At 51.6% G+C, this 23291-nt stretch overlaps 3 protein-coding genes across 3 annotated transcripts; 2 read left to right on the top strand and 1 right to left on the bottom strand.

The window, feature by feature from the left end:
* Positions 1-585: 585 nt before the first annotated feature.
* Positions 586-3616, bottom strand: B0T23DRAFT_109200 (uncharacterized protein). Its single transcript, XM_062831836.1, has 3 exons — positions 3314-3616; positions 1101-3204; positions 586-1040 (listed from the first exon to the last, which is right to left on the bottom strand). The coding sequence occupies exons 1-3, from the start codon at positions 3495-3497 to the stop codon at positions 902-904; spliced, it is 2427 nt and encodes an 808-aa protein (XP_062693907.1). The 5' UTR covers positions 3498-3616; the 3' UTR covers positions 586-901.
* A 14428-nt stretch (positions 3617-18044) lies between these two features.
* Positions 18045-21804, top strand: B0T23DRAFT_427480 (ras guanine nucleotide exchange factor domain-containing protein; the record flags this gene model as incomplete). Its single annotated transcript, XM_062840064.1, has 3 exons — positions 18045-18890; positions 18964-21451; positions 21509-21804. The coding sequence occupies 3 exons, from the start codon at positions 18045-18047 to the stop codon at positions 21802-21804; spliced, it is 3630 nt and encodes a 1209-aa protein (XP_062693906.1).
* A 221-nt stretch (positions 21805-22025) lies between these two features.
* Positions 22026-22784, top strand: B0T23DRAFT_109088 (uncharacterized protein). Its single transcript, XM_062831835.1, has one exon. It carries the CDS (start codon positions 22341-22343, stop codon positions 22749-22751), a length of 411 nt encoding a protein of 136 aa, XP_062693905.1. The 5' UTR covers positions 22026-22340; the 3' UTR covers positions 22752-22784.
* The last annotated feature ends 507 nt before the right edge of the window (positions 22785-23291 follow it).

The following is a 23291-nucleotide window of genomic DNA, read 5'->3' as shown; positions in this document are numbered from 1 at the left end:
GGAATTAACTATCAGTCTTGTGAGGAGATTTGCTATTTTTTGAACAAACTTTTGAGTTCAGCTCGCTAACTATGCGCCAAACCAAAGCTCATTCATTCCCAACGAAAACGATCAAAGAAACAAGAAAAGACCAAGAACAAAACCCAACAATTCCGTTCGCTCCTACAGTCCACCTGTTCTGCCTAGAAACAGCGTCCCTAGTCCTGATATCTAGTACAGAGGAGGGTAATGAGAAAGGAAATAAGGAAAACTTAATACTGGAATGTTAAGGCGGAAAACAGAACGTGTGAAGATTCGGCAAGCAAAACAGACAACGACCACAAAGCCAAGAACTATAGTAGAACAAAGGTATCAGAAGCTGAAAGAAATAAATCGAGTAGGAGATAGATGTCTGCCGCCGCACACAACAGCGGCAAAGACGTGAAAGGGTTATTATAAAGCGGTAAGGGCGCCGTAGCTAACGAGACAAGGTGAGAAGGAAAAAAATTTCCCACATGGGACCAGCAACCGTGTTGGTGTTGCGGATTATTAGAGGCTTGCGCCAGCGTTTGTGCGCGATTTGATCCTCCTTCCTGCCGTTCGGGACCAATGCGAAACCGGATTACCAAACTTGTCCCTCCATCATTGCCCAATACCACGACCATGCAGACGCGAAATGCCACAGCTACCCCAGAAGAATTATCAAGGAAACCCTTCAAACCCCCACCCCCTCGCGCCGATGAACCCTGAAGCCATTGAAAAACAGAGATTGGAAAGTCCCTCTTGAGTGGGGAAGAAGCGACAATGAAATGCTGAAAGCAAGGAAACCGAACAATGACGAGAACCCAAAACCGCTCGAAAAAGGTATATGCCGAAACCCCACCCTCACAAACCATAAATAAGATCGTCAACTTCGTCACAACTAATACACGCTGTCCTCGTCGGCCCCTTGAGATGTCATCGAAGGGGTCGTGACACTGGGGGATGCTTCAATGTCATCCACGTAACCGATGAGGGCTTGCTCATGGAGGCGGAAGGAGTCAGCCATAACACGGGTGATGCTGCAAACAAAATCACGTTAGCCGAAAATAGTCAAATAACTGTCCTCGGGAATCACTTACCCCCAAACAACGACCTCACCAAGCATTGAGGCCCAGAGTCTCGCGACAACAGCGCCAAGGTGGCCGTCAATCTTTTCCTGAAGCCCCCTCGCAAACAGTTCTCGCACACGCTTGTACATGACCTGCTCCTCTTCCGTTGCCTGCTCCTCGTCATGTTCCAGACGATAGAGCCAGAGGCTGAGAATGATCATGAGGTCCATGCCACCCAATGGGTGCTCGATACTCCAGTTTGTGGGCGAGGTACGAGCCACCCAGCGGACACCAGTATCGACCGCAGTCTCAATGCAGTCATAGCAAACCTGAATGACCTTGATCATCTCACCTGAGCGTCTTACCCGATCCCGGGCATTTGACATGGCAGCGGCGACCTCGTAGGAGTCATGGTACCGGAGGGCCTCCTGAACCGTCTTCAAGTCCACCTCCAAGCGAGCACGCGCATTGCGATACATGGCCTTGGCGTTAAAAATCAAGGGATGACCTGTTTGGGGCGTGTGCAGGGGGGCCGCTACTGTCTCGTGCTCGCAGAACTCTAGAGATTTCTCCCACGTCTCAAGGGCGAGTCTGAGCTTGTACTCGGTCACTACATCCTGCAAAGCCTCGGGACTCCTCTTATGATACCAAACTTCCAAGAAGAGCGCATTGATCATAACACGCGTTCCAAAAGCGCTGTACGTGAGCGTCTCGCCCTGGAAGAGGTTATCGTGGGCCACCATAAATGTCGGAGCGGGAGACGCTTCGAGATGCTTTTGCCAGGCCACCTCATCAGCAACCTTGACGTTCCAAAGAAATTCGGTGGCTGGGAGCTGCAGGTCTTCGAACTCGTTGAAGTTGATGGCCGGGGTGTGGTTGAATGTGAGGGTGAGAAGACCGAAGAAGATGTATACCGCATAGTACGTACGCCTGCAACCTTCATCCTCAACCCACTCGGCGCGTGTTGGGGGGCGTCCTTCACGAGCCTCTTGGCGAAGCTTGAGCTCATACCTGTTGCCAGCAACCATGTTGGCGAGAAGGCTCTTGATTGAGCAAGCCCATTCCAATCCCTTGGGGTCACCACTCCAGCTGGCAAAAATCATGTTGAGAAGAGAGCTCTGCATGGTCCAGAGCGGGCACTTGCGCGAGCTGAAATTCTCCTTATGCTGAAGAAATTGGTTCACCAAGATCTTCGAACCGATATGAAGCATGTACGCATTCTCTTGATCAAAAGCATACAAGGCTCCGATCGATAGTAGGGCGAGAAGGAGCGGTGGTGAGACTCGGGTAGGCTCGAACGAAGCTGGGTGAAGGAATGGTAGATGATGATGGAACAAGCCGAAGTATGTCGCGAGGTACCGGTTAATCGACGGTAAGCTCGGGACGCGGAATCCTTCTGGGAGGGCATGCTCGGCATCGTGGGCGCGGATGTTGTCCAGAATCATGTTCCTCTCCTCGTCGCTGTTGATCTGAGGAGGGGGAGGCTTCTGGCCGGCGTGAGCCTGAGTGGCATCCAAAGGAGTATGGGTGCGGTGCGGCAGAAATGGCGACTGGGGAGTGGGGGTGCCGTTCACCGAAGCCGGGAGCGACGAAAGGGGGAGCCCGTTGATGTGTTGGCCGCCCATGGGGGCCATATGGTTGGGATGAGACGTATCGAAGGATCCGGGACCCGAGATGACCGAGTGCGCTTTCGAGTCGTTGGAGATGAAGCTGTCCCACTGGGGAAGACCGAGCGCACCGTTGGTAAAGGGTACCGAGGGCTCAATAGTCGGAGTGCTGGTTTGCGAAAAGGACATGGTCCCGTTGCCATCGTAAGGTGCGCCATTTGCTCGCGCCTGGGAGGTGGCTTTATGTTGAAGGTCAGCAACGAGCATCGCAGCGGTTTCTACATCAAATATACCGTCACTACTGGCTTCTAACTGCTCAAGAGCTGAAGTGTCGATGTCCATGGGAGTCTTGGCAGGCCCGGTGGCAGGGCGAGGAGCCGCCTTGGGACCACCGCGACGCTTCCCGTCGCTGTGAAGAGGTATGCCGCCATCTTTGGCGTGGACTGTGCGGTCGTGTCGGAGAAGGAGATCACGTCGTACGAATGTGCTTCTGCACTTGAGACACTTGAATGGTCGCTCCTTGGTGTCTGCAAGTGTATGTTAGCGCGACTATTTGGGGAGGATAAAGAAAATGAACGACAAAGTGCTTCGAAAGCAAAGAGACGAGTGATGGAGAGGAGAGGAAAGGAAGCGTACGTGAACGTTCGTGGCGGCTGCGGTGTTCGCTCCTGCTGAAGGCCCTCGCACAAAACTGGCACTTGTATTTTCTCTCTGGCTGTGTAGCGCCTGGCGCCTTTCGTGGTGTTGATGCTGATGTTGGTGCTGGTGTGGTCGTTGCAGGCGCCGTCGTAGGCGCGACAGCCACGCTTGCGCCTGGCATTTTGGATGTGGGGGATGTCGGTTCTGGTGGTGAAGCTGCCTCGCTACCTCTTGCGGATGACTCGAACTGCTACAACGGGATCGACGTGGACGGCGACAATTAGGTGTGGTGGTCGGAAGTCCAGTTGATCCGCACAGAACGATAGTTGAGATCGCCTGACTCCTTCGCTCGCGGGCGCTCCCGTAGGACTTAAAGTGTGTCGACGTGACTCTGTGTCGTGAAGCTGCTCATTGGTGATATGATCATGGAAGAAGAAACCGTGGCGGATGGTGAGGGAAGCCCCTGCCAATTGAATTGCAGAGGGGTCGTCTTGCCGTGGGAAGCAAAGACTGTTCGGCGGATGCGGTCGTGGAATGCCGACCTTTTGTCGTGGTGGCTGGCGTGGGTGGTGGTGATGGGGATGGGGATGGATGTGGGAGGGAAAGCTGGAGGGGTTTTGGAAAATGAGAAGAGGGGGAACGGGGTAGAAAAGATGGTTTGCGCAGAGAGAGGGGGACAGTTCCACGCGCAGTTCCCACGCCCGTTTCCCGTTGCCTGCACTCCGGCTGTACTGCACTGGGGCTGCGAGTGCCAGTGAGGTGGACGGAGGTGTGCCAGCCAAAACTGAAGTGCAGTGCCCTGTGCCAGTGCCAGCACCGTGTGTAAACCAGCGAGCCTAGACCGTGTGGGGGGTGGCCCTCTCAAGGGAACGACTGGTGGATGGAAGTGGAAGTCGTAGAGGTAAGTAAGCCGGGCAGGTGCCCTGCAATTAGGTAGGTAGGTCACCCTCGACAGGCCTCCCTCAGATGTCGTACCTTACCAGTGTGCAGTCACCGCGTTTTAGCACCCAGAACCCCCCTCCGACCCGACGACGCCCGCTACGAAACTGAACCGCAGGTGCCAAACATTCGCAAATTTTCGCAGACTCTCGATTTGGCCTAGCTCGCCTGATCGAGGGGTGCCGAAAGGTACAGGGTACGACAGGCTTGTCTCCCACGTCCTCCCTTCCGATGAGCAGCCTACAAATAAATGGGCCGGATTCCCTGGTTTTTAATTCCAGTGGTTGGGACGGGACAGGATTACCTACCCCTCTACCTAAACATAACACTTTCCATCCGGTCTTGCAAGTCGCAAGTGAAAATCGAGGCACTCGACATCATGGCTTTGCCGAGAGCAAAAGATGTTCGTGGTGAAAGCCAGCAATGTTGGGACACCTGTTTTCGCGGGCTGCCCACCTTGCCCACTTGCCCACCTTTTCCAGAGCGGTGAGTCTCGCAAACTGAGGTGCGTCACAAGTCTGAGATGAGAAAGGCCATTTCCCTTTCTTTTTTGTGTGTCTGTTGCGCGCTCCCAGCAAAAAGGCGCCGGCTGTGACTGGACAGCTGTTGGCCGGTCATGTCTCGAGTACCTCGCCAAGGTGGGGCGGGTTTGACATGTCGACCAGAAAAGGGGAAGGAAGGCCGGGATGCAAGGCGCGGGGCAGGGGCGTCTCAGCGATAGGCCCAAATGTTTCTTCTGGCGCAGCTTTCGCCGACGGTATGGCGCTATGCCACTCTGTAGGTACCTGGCCAGCTAACGTGTCGAAGCGTGTTGCTTCGTGTTGCGAGACCCGTCATCAAATTTCTTTGACCACACAGTGCATCCAGAAACCAGTTGGCCAGATACAGATCTGCCCTCCCAAGCCCCTCCCCGAGCAGTCTCATGGATCCTCGTCATCCCGCCGCCGCTGAGATGTCCGTCGTTATTTGAAGCAGCAGTCATGCTGCCATGCTTCCATGGTGCGGTGCGTGTTGCCGGAGTATGTAATGTCGAATGGGGACATGCTTGAAGCCCGGGCACTTGAGGTTGGAGCTGCCGCAGCTTCAGTCAATTCCACTCGCCCTGGCCATTCATACAATCCAGGTACATTATGCCGCTTCCCCCTCCATCCAGGGCAAAAGTTACGTTTGGCCAGAGCGGAAGTCATGCGGGCGCGCGACACCGGCGCGGAAAAGTTGATTGTCAGCGACGGCACGGTGGAAGACAGACTGGAACGCAAACTTGGATTGCGACACCTCACCACCGTATTTACGTTACATACGAGTACACAGAGATAGGCGAATTTCCACATTGCATATTTCAGCAGATCAACTTGGAACCCGAAATGCTCGCATGAATCTTCTTCTCCCACTGACACCCGCCTGACCCGGGTCTCTCAACTTGGGCCCTGGCTCTGGGCTGGGCCCCGCAATCCTATCTGTGGTTCGTGGTTGATGATGAGTTGTCTGGCGCGCTGCAGTCACTGACCGCCATATCGTGATTAGGTACCTACCTATGCCAGGACGTGTGCCCGGGCGTAACGGGCATGCCTCTGTTGTATTTGTGACGAGCAGGGTAGAGGGGCGGAGTGCTTGGGTTACCTCTACAGAAGCCATTGAAGATGCTAGAAATCAGTGGGTCAGGGCTGTTGTTCCATCGCTGTACCATAGTGTCCCAAGCCCAGCCGGAGCATTTTGTTGTCGAGGGAATCCGAGTTCCATGTGTTGGCATTAAGTCGTCCCCAGGGCACCGCAAAGCATCAATGACGGTCGGGAGCTATGTCGTTGGATGTCGATAGTCGACAATTGAATTCGCGGGGCTGCTGCACCACCCACACTGTAACAGAGTTGGAGAAAGCGTCTAAGGCGCGTGTACCTACCGCGGAACGGCATCATGTTCCATGCCGCTCCTCGACATGTCCAGTCTCGACCGACGTCGCTTTCCGGGCATCTTTTCTCTACCAGGACGTCGGTTTTTCGAGACGAGGAACCAGACATCATGAGACAAGTTCTAGACGAACGACTTGCAAGCTGGGAGCTGTCGTACCCAGGTACATCGAGGTCGCAACACGTTTTCAAAAGTTAGCAACCAAGACAACCCCTGGCTTGCCCTGGTTGACCTGCATGACGGATGCTGCTGCAATGCCCGTCGTTCCATTGTTGCACCGTCAGTACAATCTCCAAAAGTGAGGCTGGGACCGAAGCAATGAGGAATCCCAACGTTCTTATCCAATTGCTGGGTCTCCGTGCCACATCTCGGACCCCACGACGTGCTCTTCAGCCACTGGCAGGACTGGCTATCGATCGATTCAGTGTGATATCTCGTGATCACAGCTCTCGAGACTCGGAGGTAATCTACTTTGGGCTCTGAAGTTCTATGTCATGCATACCGGCGAGCAGGCAAAGCTTCATGTTACCGAACAGCTCCACACTTCTGTTCAAGAATGTACATCGGCTGTGCTCTCTGGGGCTGTCAAGGCTCGCTTTATTGTGCCCCTCAACTTCAGTTCTGGACCTCGAGCTTTCTCGCCGTCAAGGAGGGGTCTACAAACCATCACACCAAAGGTGGCCCATGACGGCTGGTGGGATGGCGGGGGCGACAAATCCCAAGGACAGACTCCAATTCCGAGTGGATGTCATTGAAATTGAGGGGTTCGAGGGGTAGGTTTCCCGCCGGGCAGCGGTGCCCCTCGGCTCGTCTCAGCTCGTGTCTTGTCATCGGGTGTTCACCTTGTCACCAGTCTTGCCAGTCAGCCAGCCAGCCGGGGCCTTGTCCTTCCCGGCTTGACCTTGAGCGGGCGGTGTTTACCGACGGATTCCCCGCTACTTGTAGCGATTATTGTGGGTTACCGCAATGGTTGACGGTGGCACATGACCGACCTTCCTCGGAACCACTTTGTGCGAGATGCTGCGATGGCTGACTCGATGCGGCGACAATCATTGACAACAGGGCCGGCCCATATCGCACCAGCAACGGCGAAAACGCTCATGCTTGCGCGAAGAAACAAAAACAACAGAGGGGTTGTACAGTAGTTGCTTTAGCTCCACTAGGAGTACTATGACCCGCGTGTCTTCGCCGTTATCTGCCCCACGTTTTTTTCCATCTCACCAACGCGCTGGAATAACATATTTGCACTGCGCGAGGGGTCAAAAAAACACCACGAACTACTTCACTGCAATGATGCTGATGGTCCAACATGCGGATACAAAGACAGTGTTCCAAGATCCTCACAAGCACTGTACACTGCATTACCTGACCCCCAGCCAACGAATCGGACACTCCTGGAAATCCGGACCTGGGAATGAAAAGAAATAAGGAAGATGGCCGACAATTTCAGCTCATAGCACATTACACTCCAGCGACCAACCTCAGCAGCCATCCTGCTGTTTTTTACTCGAATATTGCCAATCACAAAGGCGTGCGAATGGTGTATACGGAGTTCCTTGTTGAAAGTTAAATCACACGAATGATTATGACTTCAGGGCTCTGGAGTAGTGTACCAAAGAAACGAGAAATCACATGGGCATTCCCATTCGTATGGACATCGACGATCCATCACCACGCTGTTCGGTTCCACAAGAATTCCGTGTTTGCCATCAAAAACAACACGGAGATGGAGGTATCGTGGAAGCCGGCGGCGACCAGGGCAAAAGCGACGTCTGTGGATTCGCTTTTACCTTCCAAGCGGCAGATCCGACCAAGTGGCGGCTTGGCGGCTTGGCGGCCTGGCCAACGAAATCCCAGCAAATCCGGGGAACATCGCGTTATCGCTCCCACTTAGTGTACCGCAATCTCGCTGGCCACACTGTACAGCACGAGACTGACCTTTCAACTTGGAAGACCAAGATGGGTTCATGAGAGGGGCTCACGAGGGGCAAGAGGGGCAAGAGGGGTAGAAGGGGCAAGAGGTGTCACTCTCACGTCAAAGAGGGGAGACCATCATGTTCACGTCCATGGACTACGAAGCAAAAACATCAACAAGCAGGCAGCCAGATGAAGAGTCGGTGATGGCTGCACCGCAAGCTGTTAAGAGGTATACAAATTATCCCACTCTGACTGTGTTGACGTGGGCCGCGGAACGAGAAGGATTGGGCAAGAAGGAAGTTTTCGAGATTAGCACAAGGCATCGCAACCGACGGCTCCGAGAAGGGCATGTCCTTTGGGATATTTGCGCCCATATGCTGCCTCGAACTCCGGGATTGCTGCAGAAATGGCACCGGCTTTGGTTGCCGTCCGTCGTTGCATTTTCCCTTCCTCCCATTTTACCGCTTCCAGTGTACTGTGTAAGTTCGCTCACTCATCGCCAGTGATGTGGAACTTAAATCCGGCCTTCAAGCCGGCGTCTTTGGTGGGTTGCACTCACATGGACGCTGGCGGGCGGACCGCGTCTGGCATAATTGCTACCTGCTTTCGTTCTCCAATCTTCCCAGGTTGACATTGGACCAGCGGCCACCGCAACGACGGTCGACGACAGCACACAACAGCACACGACACAAGACGATGGCAGATGAGAGTGACTTCGAGGAGGGGTACCTGATCTGCCACTAGAATACGGGATAGGTAGAGCGCCATGGATGCAACCTCCCCAGCTTCTTCGAAGAATCTTCCATCGGTCCACTAATAAGGTTCCCGAAGACCAAAAGCACAAGCGCAACATTCCCGTCCAGATGAATGGAGAGGCTGGTGTGCAGTATCGAAACGCGTTCTCGGAAACCAGTGGGCAGAATGCTGCCAGTCCTGTCGACGGGCCAACCATGGCCGCGCGCCCACATCGGGGGACCATCTTGACTGCGTGGTACTTCCATTCATCAACACAGTGGTGGATAGCGAATCGCGATTTGCAGTGTCTTGGCCTTCTCTTTCGCAAGCCTGTCTCACGCACAATTCTCGGGCAACATGCTGTTGTTGGTGTTTGCCGTTCTGCCGCGGTCACTCGGTCGGCTAATAGGATTTCGTTAGGCGTTTCCTCATGACGAGCAGTTTATGCTCATGCTCTTACCAGCAATCATTAATCTCTTCATGCTATGTCATACACTTGGAGATTGAACACCCAGGCATGGTTGGCAAACCAGATCAAACGGCCTATGTTTTCATTTAACGGTAGGCTCGCCGTCGTACTATTTTGGGAATTGATTTTGGTCAATCGTTTGTCAAACACGGCCATTTCCCATGCGACAGAGGTGATGTTTCAGCAGTCTTTTCGACAAAACCTTTTCCCCAAAGTTCAGCAGCCATCACTATTTTTTCGAATGTCAACAGCACATGCAAGAGAGATGAGAGAAAAAACAGTGCAGCAATATTACCAGCAACAACCCACCAGCTCGCTGCTCGCTTCATCTTCCGTTCGCGAACACAAGCCCCACCACCACCCGCACGAGTTCCGGTGTCAGACCGCAGACGGACACTTCCCCCCACTGAAGAGGAAACCTCAGCCCGCTGGAAATGGGCACCGTGAGCCAATCCTCGTGTCTTTTCAAGTGGGGAGGCCGCGGGTGGTTTCCGGGGAGCTCAGCGAACGAATGGGTTCAAAGACATTGGATCCGCTAGCTTGGGATCGTTTTCCCACCACGAGAGATCCCTGTTTACGGGGTTTGAGCTAAAGCACGTTAGGGTAACTTCGAAAAAAGGGGCCCCTGGACGTCGATTGGCTTGTCATAAATTCCTTATGAGCTTGGCACCAGGAACAGAGAACACAGGTTTCGTTGTTTCGTTTGTTCGGGTTCTTTTTCATCTTGCTCTCTTCAAGATGCATTTCATGTTTACAACAGGTGCATTTTCAAAACATGGACATTGTGATGAGCACAAGACACTCTGCAGCAACACTACCAAAAGTCATGAAACCCCTATTACATGCCAAATTTGATATTGTGCAGTGTGTTGCATGTCTGTCATCAGTCATACATATTTCTACATGCTCGCATCACAGTAACCCCCTCATTTTACATTTACATTATCGCCGACTTTCTGCTATGAAATTGTCATGCCATGCTTGCCATCCCACCATCCCATCAAGGGTCCCTCAATTTTTTAATTTTTTTTCCATGTGTCTTCCCCTCATCATCTCATTGTCCACATCATCCTGCTTTTACGTACTGCTTCGGGGTATGTAAGTTTCGAAAAACCCACGGTATCTATACCCCGTACGTACCTGCCACCCGTTTCAAGAAACATCGTCATCTCCGTTTACCCCTCCCCTCCCCTTCGGGCTCCCCCTCCATCATGCCATCTGGCCCGCCCTTTTTTTTTCTTCCCCTGACCCGGCCCGCCGGTCGTGACTCGGTAATTGCCCGGACGGTGCGGGACGGGATCCACGTTGCAAAAAAAATAAAATAAAAATGCTCCGTTCGTAGGGCTCGAAACGCCAACGTGATTGGCACTGTTCAAGTGCAGTGCAGTGGCTTCCACCGCTTTTCCTTTTTTTTCTTCTTTTTGTTGTTCCGTGCATTTCTACATTACATACCCCTTGTCGAACACGACACTCTGGTCTCGTTAACCATCGGTCTGTTGGTCTCTTGCTGTTCTGGAAACTCACTGGTCTGCTTTAAATGGGGTTCGTCATCTTTTTTTGTAGCTTTGGCCAACAAATGCGGGAAGAGAACATACATACATACATGGGTGATCGAACGATTGAGGGTGGACCTGTGGACAGGCTGGGTCGACGAGCCGGTGGATGAACGGATGGAGAGATCGACAACTGAAGTGACAAGGTGGAGATCTTCGGTGAACCGTTTTCTCCTTGTAGGGTCGTTTACGAGCGAGGATTGCAGTTCTGCAGTATTCTTGACGTTTTTTTTACTTTTCTTCTATCGTGCTTTGTTTCTTTCGTTAGTCGTATTTTGCTCGTTATCTTTGTTCACTGTTGAGTGGCCATATGGCGAATTACTGATCAGCCCAGCCTTTGAAGAAGGCTTCATAGATCATTAAGTATAAGGAGCTGTGTGGTAAAAGAAGGAAAGAGAGCAAAAATCACGTTGAAATATGGATAGGCACTTCATTAGGATGTTCACAAGGTACATTATCCTCAGTGAGCAGCAAGTGTCCCTTTACGCTCTCCCGGCTCAGACTCCGTGGATCTATAATAGTTCGAAAACCTTATACAGTCATCCTAGGAAGCAGAAGGCCCGACAAAGCAGATTGGAGCATAGATAATGAGATCGATCTCGCCGGGGAGATTCCACGCTCCTTACTAGTCAGCTACCTAGCTACCTTGTTCTCCATATCTTCTCGAAAGAAGAGTATTGGTTCCTAAGCAAGACATGGACTAGGTTAGTAGGGTTATTTAGTTGACTTAGTTAGCGTTGATGTCTTTGCCGTAGGGTCAGTTTTGTGGCATTGTCGGGTCATGCCGGTGTTGGTGGGCGCGGAATGGGGGCTTCTGTCCCAAAATGGCGGTTGGAGGGTACACAAGAAAAGGAGCAATGGTGGGCGAGTGCGAAAGAGCGAGCAGTCAGTCCAACTGCTCTCGGTCGTTCCTGCCCTCCCGCTTCCTCTTACTCTACGGATAGGTAGATGGCAAAAGATACAGGCCGTGCCCCGCCTGGAAGATTACTGATTCAATTTGGACACAACATACCAGGTACCTATGAAGCCAAAGCATGATATTTTCTTGCCATCATCTGTCGATTCAGCTAGGTACAGTATCATGGCGAGATTCCCCACCTATGCCAGCGAGACTATGAGTGACCATGTATGGTACAATTCATCTGCTACGCTGTAAAGATCATGATCAAAAGTGTGGCTTTATATAAACAATAAGGTAATATACATCAATTTCAGGCGAGTGCTTTACATTTCAACTGATACAAAGAATTTCTGGCTGTCATCTCTAGGTTAAAGGGTTGAAGGAGACCATAAATTCATCAGAACAGCTCAAGACTGTATCAGTACAGTGCTATTGACCGTTCGAAAAGGCCCCTCTAGTAAGAAAGCCAGGCAGGCAAGGCGTGGCATAAACCTGACCTTGTAGAGACTTGCGGACACAGAAAGAACACAATTCACTAGACCCTTTAAATGACTGTCTTATACCAGTTACCAGTGATACATAACTAGGTAGTCTAGTCTATGCATCATGGAAAGGCGCAGACTCTGAATAGGTGTTGGGTATGAATGGGCTGAAAAACACCGTGACCAAGGACAACGGTACTATCCTGTCTTGTCCTGTCCTGCCCTGTCCTGTCTCTTATCTCGCTTTCACCAGACACTTTTCCAAAAGACGAGTGCCACCCAGAGCGGTAATCTATATTTCATCGCGTTGAGGAATATCTCCCGTGTGCTTATCAGTCGAATACCTACCCATTGCGAGGCGAGTGGCACCAGGAATGTTGATTATTTTGCCTGATGCGTTCCTCGTCTCCTGCTATATCTCCCTTAGCTACCGCTAAAGTTCAAGCACGATGTCGATGGATAACTTGATAAGGAGAGGCAGAACGTGACCGTTGGGGGTGTCAACAACAACGCATTTGGCTAGGTAGTACTCTGCTTTACAAGCACGTACCTAAACTGTGCATGCATTGTCCAACGCTTTCAGTTTTCTATCTTTTTCTTTATTGTACGAATTTGTAGTGTCAATAACTCGTTGAGTGTCATGTTCAAGACGCCGCCGTACTTGCATATTGTTTGCAGTACCGTCGGGAGAAACCTCCATTATTCTTCTACACGTACAAAATACGAGGAATTCTTTGTAACTCCACCGGTTCGTTCTACGAGAGTTCTGTCATTGTCTACAGCAGGGCTCCATCGTAATCATGTTATTCAGTCGTCTCCACCCCTGCCCAATTGCATGCTGTTTTCTTCTTTTTCTCGTATTATTCAACATCCTCCTTGGTTATGTCTAGGACACTTCGTCAACTCGTTTCTACACCTCCAGAGGTGCCATAGACAAACAAGGCGTGGGAAAACGGATTGACTTAGAGGTAAGGTACCTACCCAGCGCGTCAAGCCATGGCCATGAAGCTGACTGGTTCCAACCAAGATCTTCGCGCCGCGCTCATTGTTTCTCGCACATCAAGAAAGGCCTCACTTGTCCCACAAGGAAATCTCGTCACACCAACCCATCAACTTTTCCTTATTGCTTTATTTTTAATTTTTTTTTTCCTTCCAGAAAGTACTTGACTCTTTGAATCTGCATGGGCTTTGGATTCTACATACCCTCAGGTAGTACAGAGCCCCTTGCTTCCTTCCACTTGCCTCCCTGTCCTTCCTCAGCCTCAGCCTCAATGAGCTCATTTCTCCATATACCGTGTCACCCGACAATTCTTACGATCCTTACCGTGTCGTTTGTCTGAAACATCGACAATGATGATTGTGTAAGGTACCTACCTAGAGCCAGAGATATCTGAAAGGTTGGAATTACGATGGGATTATATCGTTTTTTTTTTTTACCGGTTTGAGTGAAGTATCGGCTTATTCGCCCGCTCACACAAAAGTAAAGGGGTGTGAATGCTCCAGTGTTCGTAGCCGCAGGGGCCGTTTGGCGAGTGAATGAATAGTCTTTGAGCGGGAATGATTAAAGAGTAGAAATGGTGTTTGGGTGAGTTACGAAGTATCGGACTTTGAGTGACACTTCGCTTGTGGTACTGATTGACGGCTTAGATGGAAACTCGTCAGGTAAGATCACTTTATGATATTGGTATCGCCTTTCTTCATAGTTCCTCCGGAGGTCTAGGCTTATAAGGCTTCTCGTCCAGGAGTATCGTTTCAGATGCTGAATAGTTTTGGACCAGGGACGGCTCTTTCTTCTTTCGTCACCTATGTAGCAGTCACTTACTCCTGCGGCCACCCCAGAGCTCACATGGCATCCGTTACTTTTGGTCTTGGCTCTTACTTCCAATCGTGCCACCCCCCTAAGCTTTTTTGAATATTTAATCTCCCTCGAGGCCTAGAACCCGCCGATAGCCGTGGCCTTTTCCTTTTAAAGCAAGGCATCAGACGCAACCTCATGACTTCGGCTTCAGGGGCCGTGGCATGCATAACGTGGCAATGGAACAATGGAACATGCGGGTATGTGTATGGCATCCATTCATCGTAACGGACGCCAGGACACGAACTCCCCTAGTCCTAGCCCTAGTCCCAGCATTTGCTTCCGCTGACATTGTGATCCGTGACGATTAACTGGCCTTCCCTTGTCTGGTCTGGCCGAGCCATGAGAGCGGCCCTGCTACCGTCCCGACGTCTGGGGTCCCACGTTTCTTCATCATGTAGTGGTTCGAGCCATCATCCTTGGGCCCCTAGTCGACGGGATGTCCGTTGCTTCTAGATGGAATGCCACGAGGTGAACTACCTCAACCTAATCTAATGTCCTCTCCCCTCTCCATCTGGATATGTCTGGACAGTACGCTTTGTAATTCCGGCGACACAGGTCCAACCCGGCCGGACCTCAGTGATTAGTCTGTTTCATCATACACTTTATGTGGGGGGTGGGGGGAAAGGCTGATGGAGGGGAAGAAAAAAGGCCTCAACTAGAGGGGTGTTTCCAGGGGAGTAAAGAAAACGTGGGAGGTGATAGGAAGAGGCCGAAAGTTCCTGGGTCCTGCCTTGGGAGCTTCCCGTGCATCTGGTTGACCTGCCTGATCAGAATGAGTGATGTGGTGATGAAGTTTCAAAGGACGGCTCGTTATCGACAAAGGGCATTGATAGACTTTGTGGGCTTCCTAATCAAGCAGTTGTCGTCGAATGGAGGCGCAGGCTCTTATAGTTGCGATATATTTTATGGGGGTGGGGGGCTCTTCATCTCCGTGTCATCTTTACATGTTCAGGGGTGGGAAGAAGTGAAAGACAAGACAGGGAGACGCCACAAGGGTATGTACATACCTAGTCAGCTAGTACCTGGTAGCATCACGGTCTCAGGCGTGGCCCAGCTCTTGGTATGGAGGTCGATGAAGACATTTCCAGATCTGGAGACCCTGCCCGGCTGACAAGCTTGATGCGTGTAACGGTTCAACGATGCCAGTGACGGATCGAGCAATGGCGTGCAACAGGGCAAATTAAGGGACGGTAGCTTACCGTACCCGTGGGGCTTCCACGCCTTGCACGGCTGTTGAGCGCTTCCATTTCGTGCAAGTCCTTGTTTCCAGAAGGCGCGGAAGCATGGTGGAAGAGCCGTGGAAGGGAAACCCCCTCGTTGTGGCCGGAGCTTGTCTCTTTGCGGTTTGGACTGCTGGATTATATTCGGTCATTTTAATTCAAGGTGATGACGCGAACAGCCGGAACGGCTTCCAGCGGGGGAATCCTTTATCGAATGATCTGGTGGGGGGCTCATGGGTTCCTCAGCTCGCCATCCGGAGAGGAGGATAAAAGACTGACTATTCCATAGTAACGGGAATATATTCTGTCGCTCGGACCTGCCTGGTGGTACAACAGTTTGGACGGTTCGTGATTCAGATGATACTGGATGAGATGAACGAGTCCGAGCCATATGTATCATTGTCCGGACTGCTGGGAACGCTGCCGCGTGTCATGGTTGTCGACGATGGCGGATGCAAAGAGGAGAATGCAACATGGAGAAGAATTTCTCGCTGTTATTTGCCAGCTGAGGAACTGAAGGGTGCCTGCCCCGCTTAGGTTGCTCTTGATTACCTACTATGTAGTTTAGTTGTACTGAGCTGTAACTATAGAAGCCTGTAGAAGTGCTACTATACGAAACCGGAACCCGCACCGAAACATTTACCGTTTCTGATCGTTTCCCTTTTCTGCGGGATCTGAACTGGGAAGCTGAGGTCGAATCTTTATTTCGGAAAGTTGACTTTTTGAAAACGATATTTCCTGATCCATGTAGGAGCCGACTGGTTCTTTTATTTTGCAGAAATTAGCAGCTGGATAAAGCATGGCATCGCGTTCTAAGCGAACCGACCTAAAAGAGTCCAGCTGTCGAGAGGGAGGGAACACAGTATTTCCGTGAAAGCTCAGCAACTGTACGTGACACCAAGATCCTCAGCTCACTCAGAGTTCGTTACTTACTGCGTAGGTCCTCGCGCCAGGTACCACATCGAGGGCTGATTGTCCGACTGCAGCACCGAGTGACTTGCATAGGTGGTCGGGGCCGTGCTTCCCTTTCTGGGTGTACACTAGTGTAACTACCTAGCTGCTATTTGGCTTGTACACTAAAGAGGCTGCCAATCACTGCCCTCGCCAATGGGATCCAATTCGAGACCCAGCCGAGTCCGTCCACTCTTTTTCGTCTCCAGCGAGTGATGGGAGCCTCGACGAGTCAATGTGCACTTCTTGTACCCCGTACTGATCCGTCTAGTGTACTGATCAGCGAGGTCGAGGCCGGCGATGCGACTGTCTCTTTTTGTTTAGTTTATCGGGTGCATAATATTGGACCTCTGGTGATTTGATGCTGTGTTCTTTGTTCCCGATGAGATGGGTATGTCCAACAAAAGAGACTTGTCGCAAATGGCACTCTTCAAAATTGGAGTACACGTACCTCTAGGTTCAATCGATGGAAGCTATCAAGGGGACGGAGCAATGACTTGCACTCAGTTGAACGAGGGGAGGGCTTGCCTGCTGGAGGGAAAGTGAATAGCCGAAAGGGTCCATAATGTTATGGATCCCCCATCCAGGGCACTCCTTACCTTTTACCTATCAGTCCCAGAGACGAATTGAGCACGAGCCAATCAAAGGTCCAGAACCGTTGGAGAGCGGGAAAGAGGGCCTCGCAAAGTGAGGACCCTCCGTCCCCTCTACCTTAGTCCCACAGTGGAGGTGCCCGGGCTGCCGGGCAAGTCCCAATGCGCCCAGTGCTCCCTACGACCTGGCTGGCTGTCCATTCGTCCTACTACCACACACCAGTGCAGTGCGAGGGGGCATCCACTCCCGTCTCTCCTCCTTCGAAGACTGCTCCCTCTCAAAAAGAGACGCCCCCCCCCGCCCAATGCATTTCACCTAGGCACCTCACCCCCTTGCCGGATATAGGTCCGTCCAGTCTTTCCGCTCCAACTGACGAACAACCTATACTTCCAGGTTCTTGGTTGAACCCTCAGTCAAAAGGGCAAATCGGATGCCGGGAAAGTGACGAGACAATTCGACCATCCATCCGCTCAGGTTCGACAGCACTGCCAGAAACCGCCCCCTGGACCCTCACGACCTGGCCACGCGGGCACCGAGAAACCGATATCATATCGAGTCATCGCCATCCAAACTCGACAAAAGAGCATCAGGCAACGTAGCCTCGACCGAGAACCCCTTCTACGAACAGAGAACGGCCCGGAAGACAAGGACGTGTCGCGACCGACAGGAATTCGGACCACCGTCGTCATCATCATCACGCCGGTTACCTGGACGTATACCTACATACATATCTGATCTTGCATCAGCTCTCTCTCTCTCTCTCTCACTAGACTCTTTTATTCTTCGAGCCAGCGCTTTACAAGACCACCACACCAAGGAGCGGTCGGCGAATCGATGCCCGTGTTGCCTCACTTTCTCACCACTCCTTACCCGCCGACGCCTCAGCCTTTCGACCACTCAGATCGTCTGTCGCGACAGCTGTTCTTTCCATAGCCTCTAGCGCCGAGTAAACTTTTGGATCACCCTTCCAATCTAATTCCCGCCGACGTCAGACCCTTGAAATAGGGGACAAAGTGCATCCGTCCCTCATAAGCATCTACCTACGTCGACCTAGCGCACCTTGGACGCTCGACTTCTGCAAAGGTTACTTGTACATCACCTGCTTACTTACACCACCCGAGGCTCAGCGACCGGAACATGATCTTCGGCCCTTGATATTCTACACCATCGCTTGCTTCTACCCGTCACCACGACACGCTCAATATGCTAATGACACAGACGCCTGTGTCGCTACTTCAGGGTCAGAATACCACCAGTTCCTACAATACCCAGTCTCAGAAAACATCCTACGATCGACGCGACCCCGCTGCCGCCGACTCAAGCCACGCGACGACTTTGGTCGACCCCAACGACTCCTCCTTCTTCTTTGCGACCGACCCTGTTTCCTCCATGAATGGCGTTGTAGGCACGGCGCCCGCGGGCACCATGTATGTCCGCGCGCTGTACGATTACGAGGCAGACGACAGGACCAGTCTTAGCTTTCACGAGGGCGATATAATCCAGGTTATCACACAGCTTGAAAGCGGTTGGTGGGATGGTGTCATCAACGGTGTCAGAGGATGGTTTCCCAGTAATTACTGCGAGGTAATCGCTAGCCCCGATGACGCTCCAGGCGAGACCGAGGAGAAGGCCAACCCCGAACAAGTAGTGGAGGAAGAGGCCGAAGACCACGATGTCTACCACGAGAGCTTTGACGAGGATGATGCATCGGATCGCGATGATGACCCTGATTCTCTTCCCATTGAGGGAACCGATGGCGATCGATCCAGGGCTGATTTCTGGATCCCTCAAGCCACCCCCCTGGGCCACTTGTTCTACTACAACACCATGACCGGCGAGAGCAGCAATGAATTGCCGCTTGAGTCGCCTGCTTCTGTTAACGAGACCGGTCCCCGTGACCGCATGAATGTGACGATACCCGACCGGACCAGGCCGCCTCCCGAGATGATGGCACGTGGTTTGACCCAGGATGAAGAGGATGAAGACGATATCACCTCGGCCTCAGAAGTCGAGGGTGAAACTTTCATGACTGCATCCAGAGGATCACTTGTAAGTTCACACAAAACTTGATCACACTCAGCTGTTTTTTTTTTAGGACAATGAGGGGCTTACTCCAATACAGCCCAAGAACCGCCGCTTATACGATGGCGTCTCACCGTCCACGTCCATGGATTCTATCAACGGACAGCCCTCCGGTAATAGGGGCCGTACCGAGACATATTTCAGCAGCAATCACCATCTAGTGCCTATGACATCGACAACCGCATTCACTAGCACGACTTTCAACCTCCCTACCGCCGCTACAATTCCTCGATCCTTCTTTGACGATGGTTCTATGCAACCTCTCACTTGGAGCCGACTGGTTGCCAACATGAAGAAGGCAATTGACCGTTATCGCGAGGCCATCAAGAACAACCACCGGTCCGAGTACGTTGCCCGCGCCGAGGACATTTCTGACCATTTGCGCCTTCTCCTGGCGGCTGGTTCAGGGACAACCGACAACCATTCAGGCCAGCCTTCCATCATCTCGACCAACAAGGCGCTATACCCTCATTTCCGCGATATGATGTCAAAGTTTTCCAAGCTCGTGATTTCCTCGCACATTGCTGCTGCCGATTGGCCCAACGCCGAGTCCGTCCAAAAGTGTCTGCAGGAGGCTGATGGCGTCCTCATGGGAGTTTACAGCTATGTCGAAGTTGCTAGGCAGCAGAGAGGTGAAGACATTCCTCGGCTGTTCCCTGGGTTCGTAATTGGGTCCACCTCTGGTGGGAGTTGGCAGACTAATGGCCTCGGCCCTCACGACCCTATTACCTCCAATTTCCTCGATGATGAAGAGGGTGTAGTGGAGCCCACTGCCATCCTCGACAGCAAGTTGTTGGAAAGGCTGGATGAGCTGAAGCGCATGCTGGTTTCCGGCATTCGCGAACTGGACAAGAGCTTGGTTGTCACGGATAAGGTGGTGACGCCTTTCAGGCACGAAGTAATCAGCAACAATATTTGCGCTGCCGGTGGCAAGGTCGTGGACATGTTCAAGCCATGGATTGCCACGATTGAGTCTATCGACCTTTCTTGCCTTGGCAGCAACGGGTTCCAGCAGCCGCAGCTTCTTGATTTTGCGACAAACAAACAAAGCTTGTACGACAACATTTCCGACCTGGTGCTTGGCTGCCAGGCCGTCGCTGGCCCGCTCGCTGATGAATGGTCCGAGGTGCGGGGCCATGCTTTGGAAGAGAGATTGGACTATGTTCGTCAGTGTGCTCGAGCATTGGAGACCAACTCCTCGCACATCGGCTTCTCTCTCCAACTACTCTCAGAGCAAGTCCAGATGGTCATGCAGCAACAAGCAGAAGCTCGTGCACGTGAACCTATGCAACGAGCACCGCTCAGCAGAGGTGACTCGTTGCCGTATGAGCGGCACTTGAGGACTGACTCTGCCTTCTTGAGACCGGTATTGATGAGCTCAGCATCGTTTTCGGAGGGCGATCCCACTGCTCCCACGTTCCAGCGGAAGGGTGACCCGTCAAAGATGAAGAAATTCTTCGGAGAAGATCCCACGCCGATTCAGCCTGTGGATGACACACCTGAGTTCTTGCGTCTGGACTACGAAGCTGAGCTATCTTGGGATCAGAAGGTGCAGCCGCCCGTCGTCAAGGGTGGTAGTCTCCTCGCTTTGGTGGAGCAGCTTACCCGCCACGACAAGCTTGACTCGAACTTCAATAACACCTTCCTGTTGACGTACAAGTCCTTTACTTCGGCTCGCGTACTGTTCGAGTTACTCGTAAAGAGATTCGGCATCCAACCACCCGAGGGCCTCACCCAGACCCAGTATGAGCAGTGGCGTGATAGCAAGCAGAAGCTTATCCGCTTCCGAGTGGTCAACATTCTTAAGAACTGGTTCGATAACTTTTGGATGGAAGATCAGAGTGAGGAGACAAAGCAGCTAATCCTTGATGTCTACAACTTCGTCAATGAGACAGTGAAGTCGACAGAGACACCAGGTTCCAAGGGCTTGATGGCCGTCTTGGAACAGCGGCGGAGCGGCAAGGAAGTCAATGTTCGTCGCATGATCCAGACGGTCAACCAGAATACGCCTGCGCCAATCATGCCAAAGAACATGAAGAAGCTCAAGTTTCTGGATATTGATGTCACTGAATTTGCGCGCCAGCTTACTATCATCGAGTCGCGCCTGTATGGCAAGATCAAGTCTACAGAATGTCTCAACAAGACATGGCAGAAGAAGGTTGCCGAAGGGGAGCCAGAACCAGCACCTAATGTCAAGGCCCTTATTCTGCACTCGAACCAGATGACCAACTGGGTGGCTGAGATGATTTTGGCGCAAACCGATGTTAGGAAGCGTGTTGTCGTCATAAAACACTTCGTTGCCGTTGCCGACAAGTGCCGGGCTCTTAACAACTTCTCTACACTTACATCGATCATTTCAGCTTTGGGAACCGCACCCATTGCCCGCTTGAAAAGAACATGGGATCAGATTCCTCAGCGCGTTCTCGCGACGCTTGAAACCATGAGAAAGCTCATGGCTAGTACTAAGAACTTTGGTGAATACAGAGAGGCGTTGCATTTGTCCAACCCTCCATGCATTCCCTTCTTTGGTAAGAAACCATGGTGAAGCCTTATGTTCTGGTCGAATGCTAACCTGAGATTCTTAGGTGTGTATCTTACGGATCTTACCTTCATTGAAGATGGTATCCCGTCGGTTCTGAAGAAGACGAACCAGATCAACTTTGCGAAGCGGGCGAAGACCGCAGACGTTATCGGAGATATCCAGCAGTATCAAAACGTCGCATATTCGCTACAGCCAGTACCTGAACTTCAGGAGTATATCTTGACCAATATGCAAGCTGCCGGAGACGTGCACGAGATGTACGACAAGAGTTTGCAAATCGAGCCCCGCGAGAGAGAAGATGAGAAGATCGTCAGGTATGTAGAGCCAAAATTCCGCTAGGTGGCTGTGAATGGGGGTGCCTTTCTTTTCAGTGAGGTGATGAAGGGAGGACGGCATGGGCACGCAATCTTGATTGGCCTCGTACTTCTTCGGACATCACTCAACTCGGCTGGTAGTCCTAGCTTTGTCACTTCCCGCACCCCTTCGTGACCCGCTGGGTTCAGCCGGGCCAGCACATCCATCACCCTTTTTCGTTATCGTTTGTGCGGATTATTAACTTCTTCTTTTTGTACTTTACAGAGTTCTGGCTGAGTCTGGATTCCTATGATCCAACAAACTCCACGTATCTTCGTCCGACACCGAGCCATTTTTACATCGATGATTTTGTCGAAAGTACCACAGCGGAAAACGCTTTACTTAGCTGCCTTCCTTCCGAGCAGCGCTACAAAGTACCTTACGTCGGCCAAGCCGCTATGCTATATATCATATTTCTTAGTACGAGGTACAAACTGTTTGTTAAGCTCAATGCTGCGGAGCAGTTGTGGTCACCCTTCAAGACCTAAGATGCCCGGCGAACAAGTTCATCACAAATACTCATGTTGCGGAACGTCGAACTTATGATGGTTTTATTACTCGACGTAACGTACCGGATGCCATTGGATGAAAGAGCACTTTCTTCGGGGCGAGCACTGCTGCGCCAACAAGGACGAGCAGCAACACTAAAGCTTAATCGAACGCTGCAAAGCTGGTCACATCCGAAGCAGATTCAGCCTGTGGAACCGATTCAAAAGAAGAATCCAAGGAAGAGCCTACGCATCCTACTCTCTTCCCTGTTCCGTGAAGCAAGACGGACGATTGAGCCGCGTGTGGGGTGGATTGGGATGAATGTAAAGGGTCAGTTGGATGAGGAACACAAAGGGGGGCTCGCCGCAGAAGTATCTGTTGGCGCACGAAGAAGCAAAAGAATGATACCACGCGATGAGGGTTGGGATGAGCATATGGGCTGAAATGGGGATATATCCAAACACTATTTGTCTCCAAATGTTGAAAGAAGAGGAGAGATAGGCATAGATCTACTTCCTCTTGTTGTCACAAGATTTTATGCTGAGAACATTTAAGCGGCCACGAATCATTTTATGGATGGCAAGGTCTATCAATATTACTACCACTATACATATGTACAGATTAGGTTCAATGGATCTATGGGTGGAACGATTGGTTTTGACACAACACTTTTTGTTTTCTTGATGTTTGTTACAGTGTTGTCTAAGCGTGGTGACAACGATACAATCGTGGAATTTTTCATCTTTAATTCCTTTGCAAACATGAGGACTATGCCTCGCCTCGATGTTTAGACCCCCTAAGCACGGAACCATATACACCGACCGATGCATAACTCGCTCAGAACTAGATCGAACAAAACAAGACAATCTGCTGACATTACCTTTACCGATGGGCAATATAAGTTAAAATGCCCAGGGGCACCATGTTCCCCCGTACCTCGAAAACCTTTCCCACATCCCAATCGCACGATGTCGCCCGTCCAT

Source organism: Neurospora hispaniola, assembly GCF_033458365.1.
Source record: "Neurospora hispaniola strain FGSC 10403 chromosome Unknown B0T23scaffold_3, whole genome shotgun sequence".
NCBI classification, from domain to species: Eukaryota; Fungi; Ascomycota; class Sordariomycetes; order Sordariales; family Sordariaceae; genus Neurospora; species Neurospora hispaniola.
Note: the sequence above shows the minus strand (reverse complement) of the source record. Positions and strands in the feature narration are given on the sequence as shown.

Excerpts from the sequence above, each read along its gene's own strand:
- B0T23DRAFT_109200 (XM_062831836.1), bottom strand. The coding sequence starts at position 3,497 with ATGCCAGGCGCAAGCGTGGCTGTCGCGCCTACGACGGCGCCTGCAACG. Across the intron at positions 3,205-3,313 it reads CAGCCGCCACGAACGTTCAC|ACACCAAGGAGCGACCATTC; the intron begins GTACGCTTCCTT and ends ATACACTTGCAG. Across the intron at positions 1,041-1,100 it reads GGTGAGGTCGTTGTTTGGGG|CATCACCCGTGTTATGGCTG; the intron begins GTAAGTGATTCC and ends TTTTGTTTGCAG.
- B0T23DRAFT_109088 (XM_062831835.1), top strand. The coding sequence starts at position 22,341 with ATGTTGCGGAACGTCGAACTTATGATGGTTTTATTACTCGACGTAACG.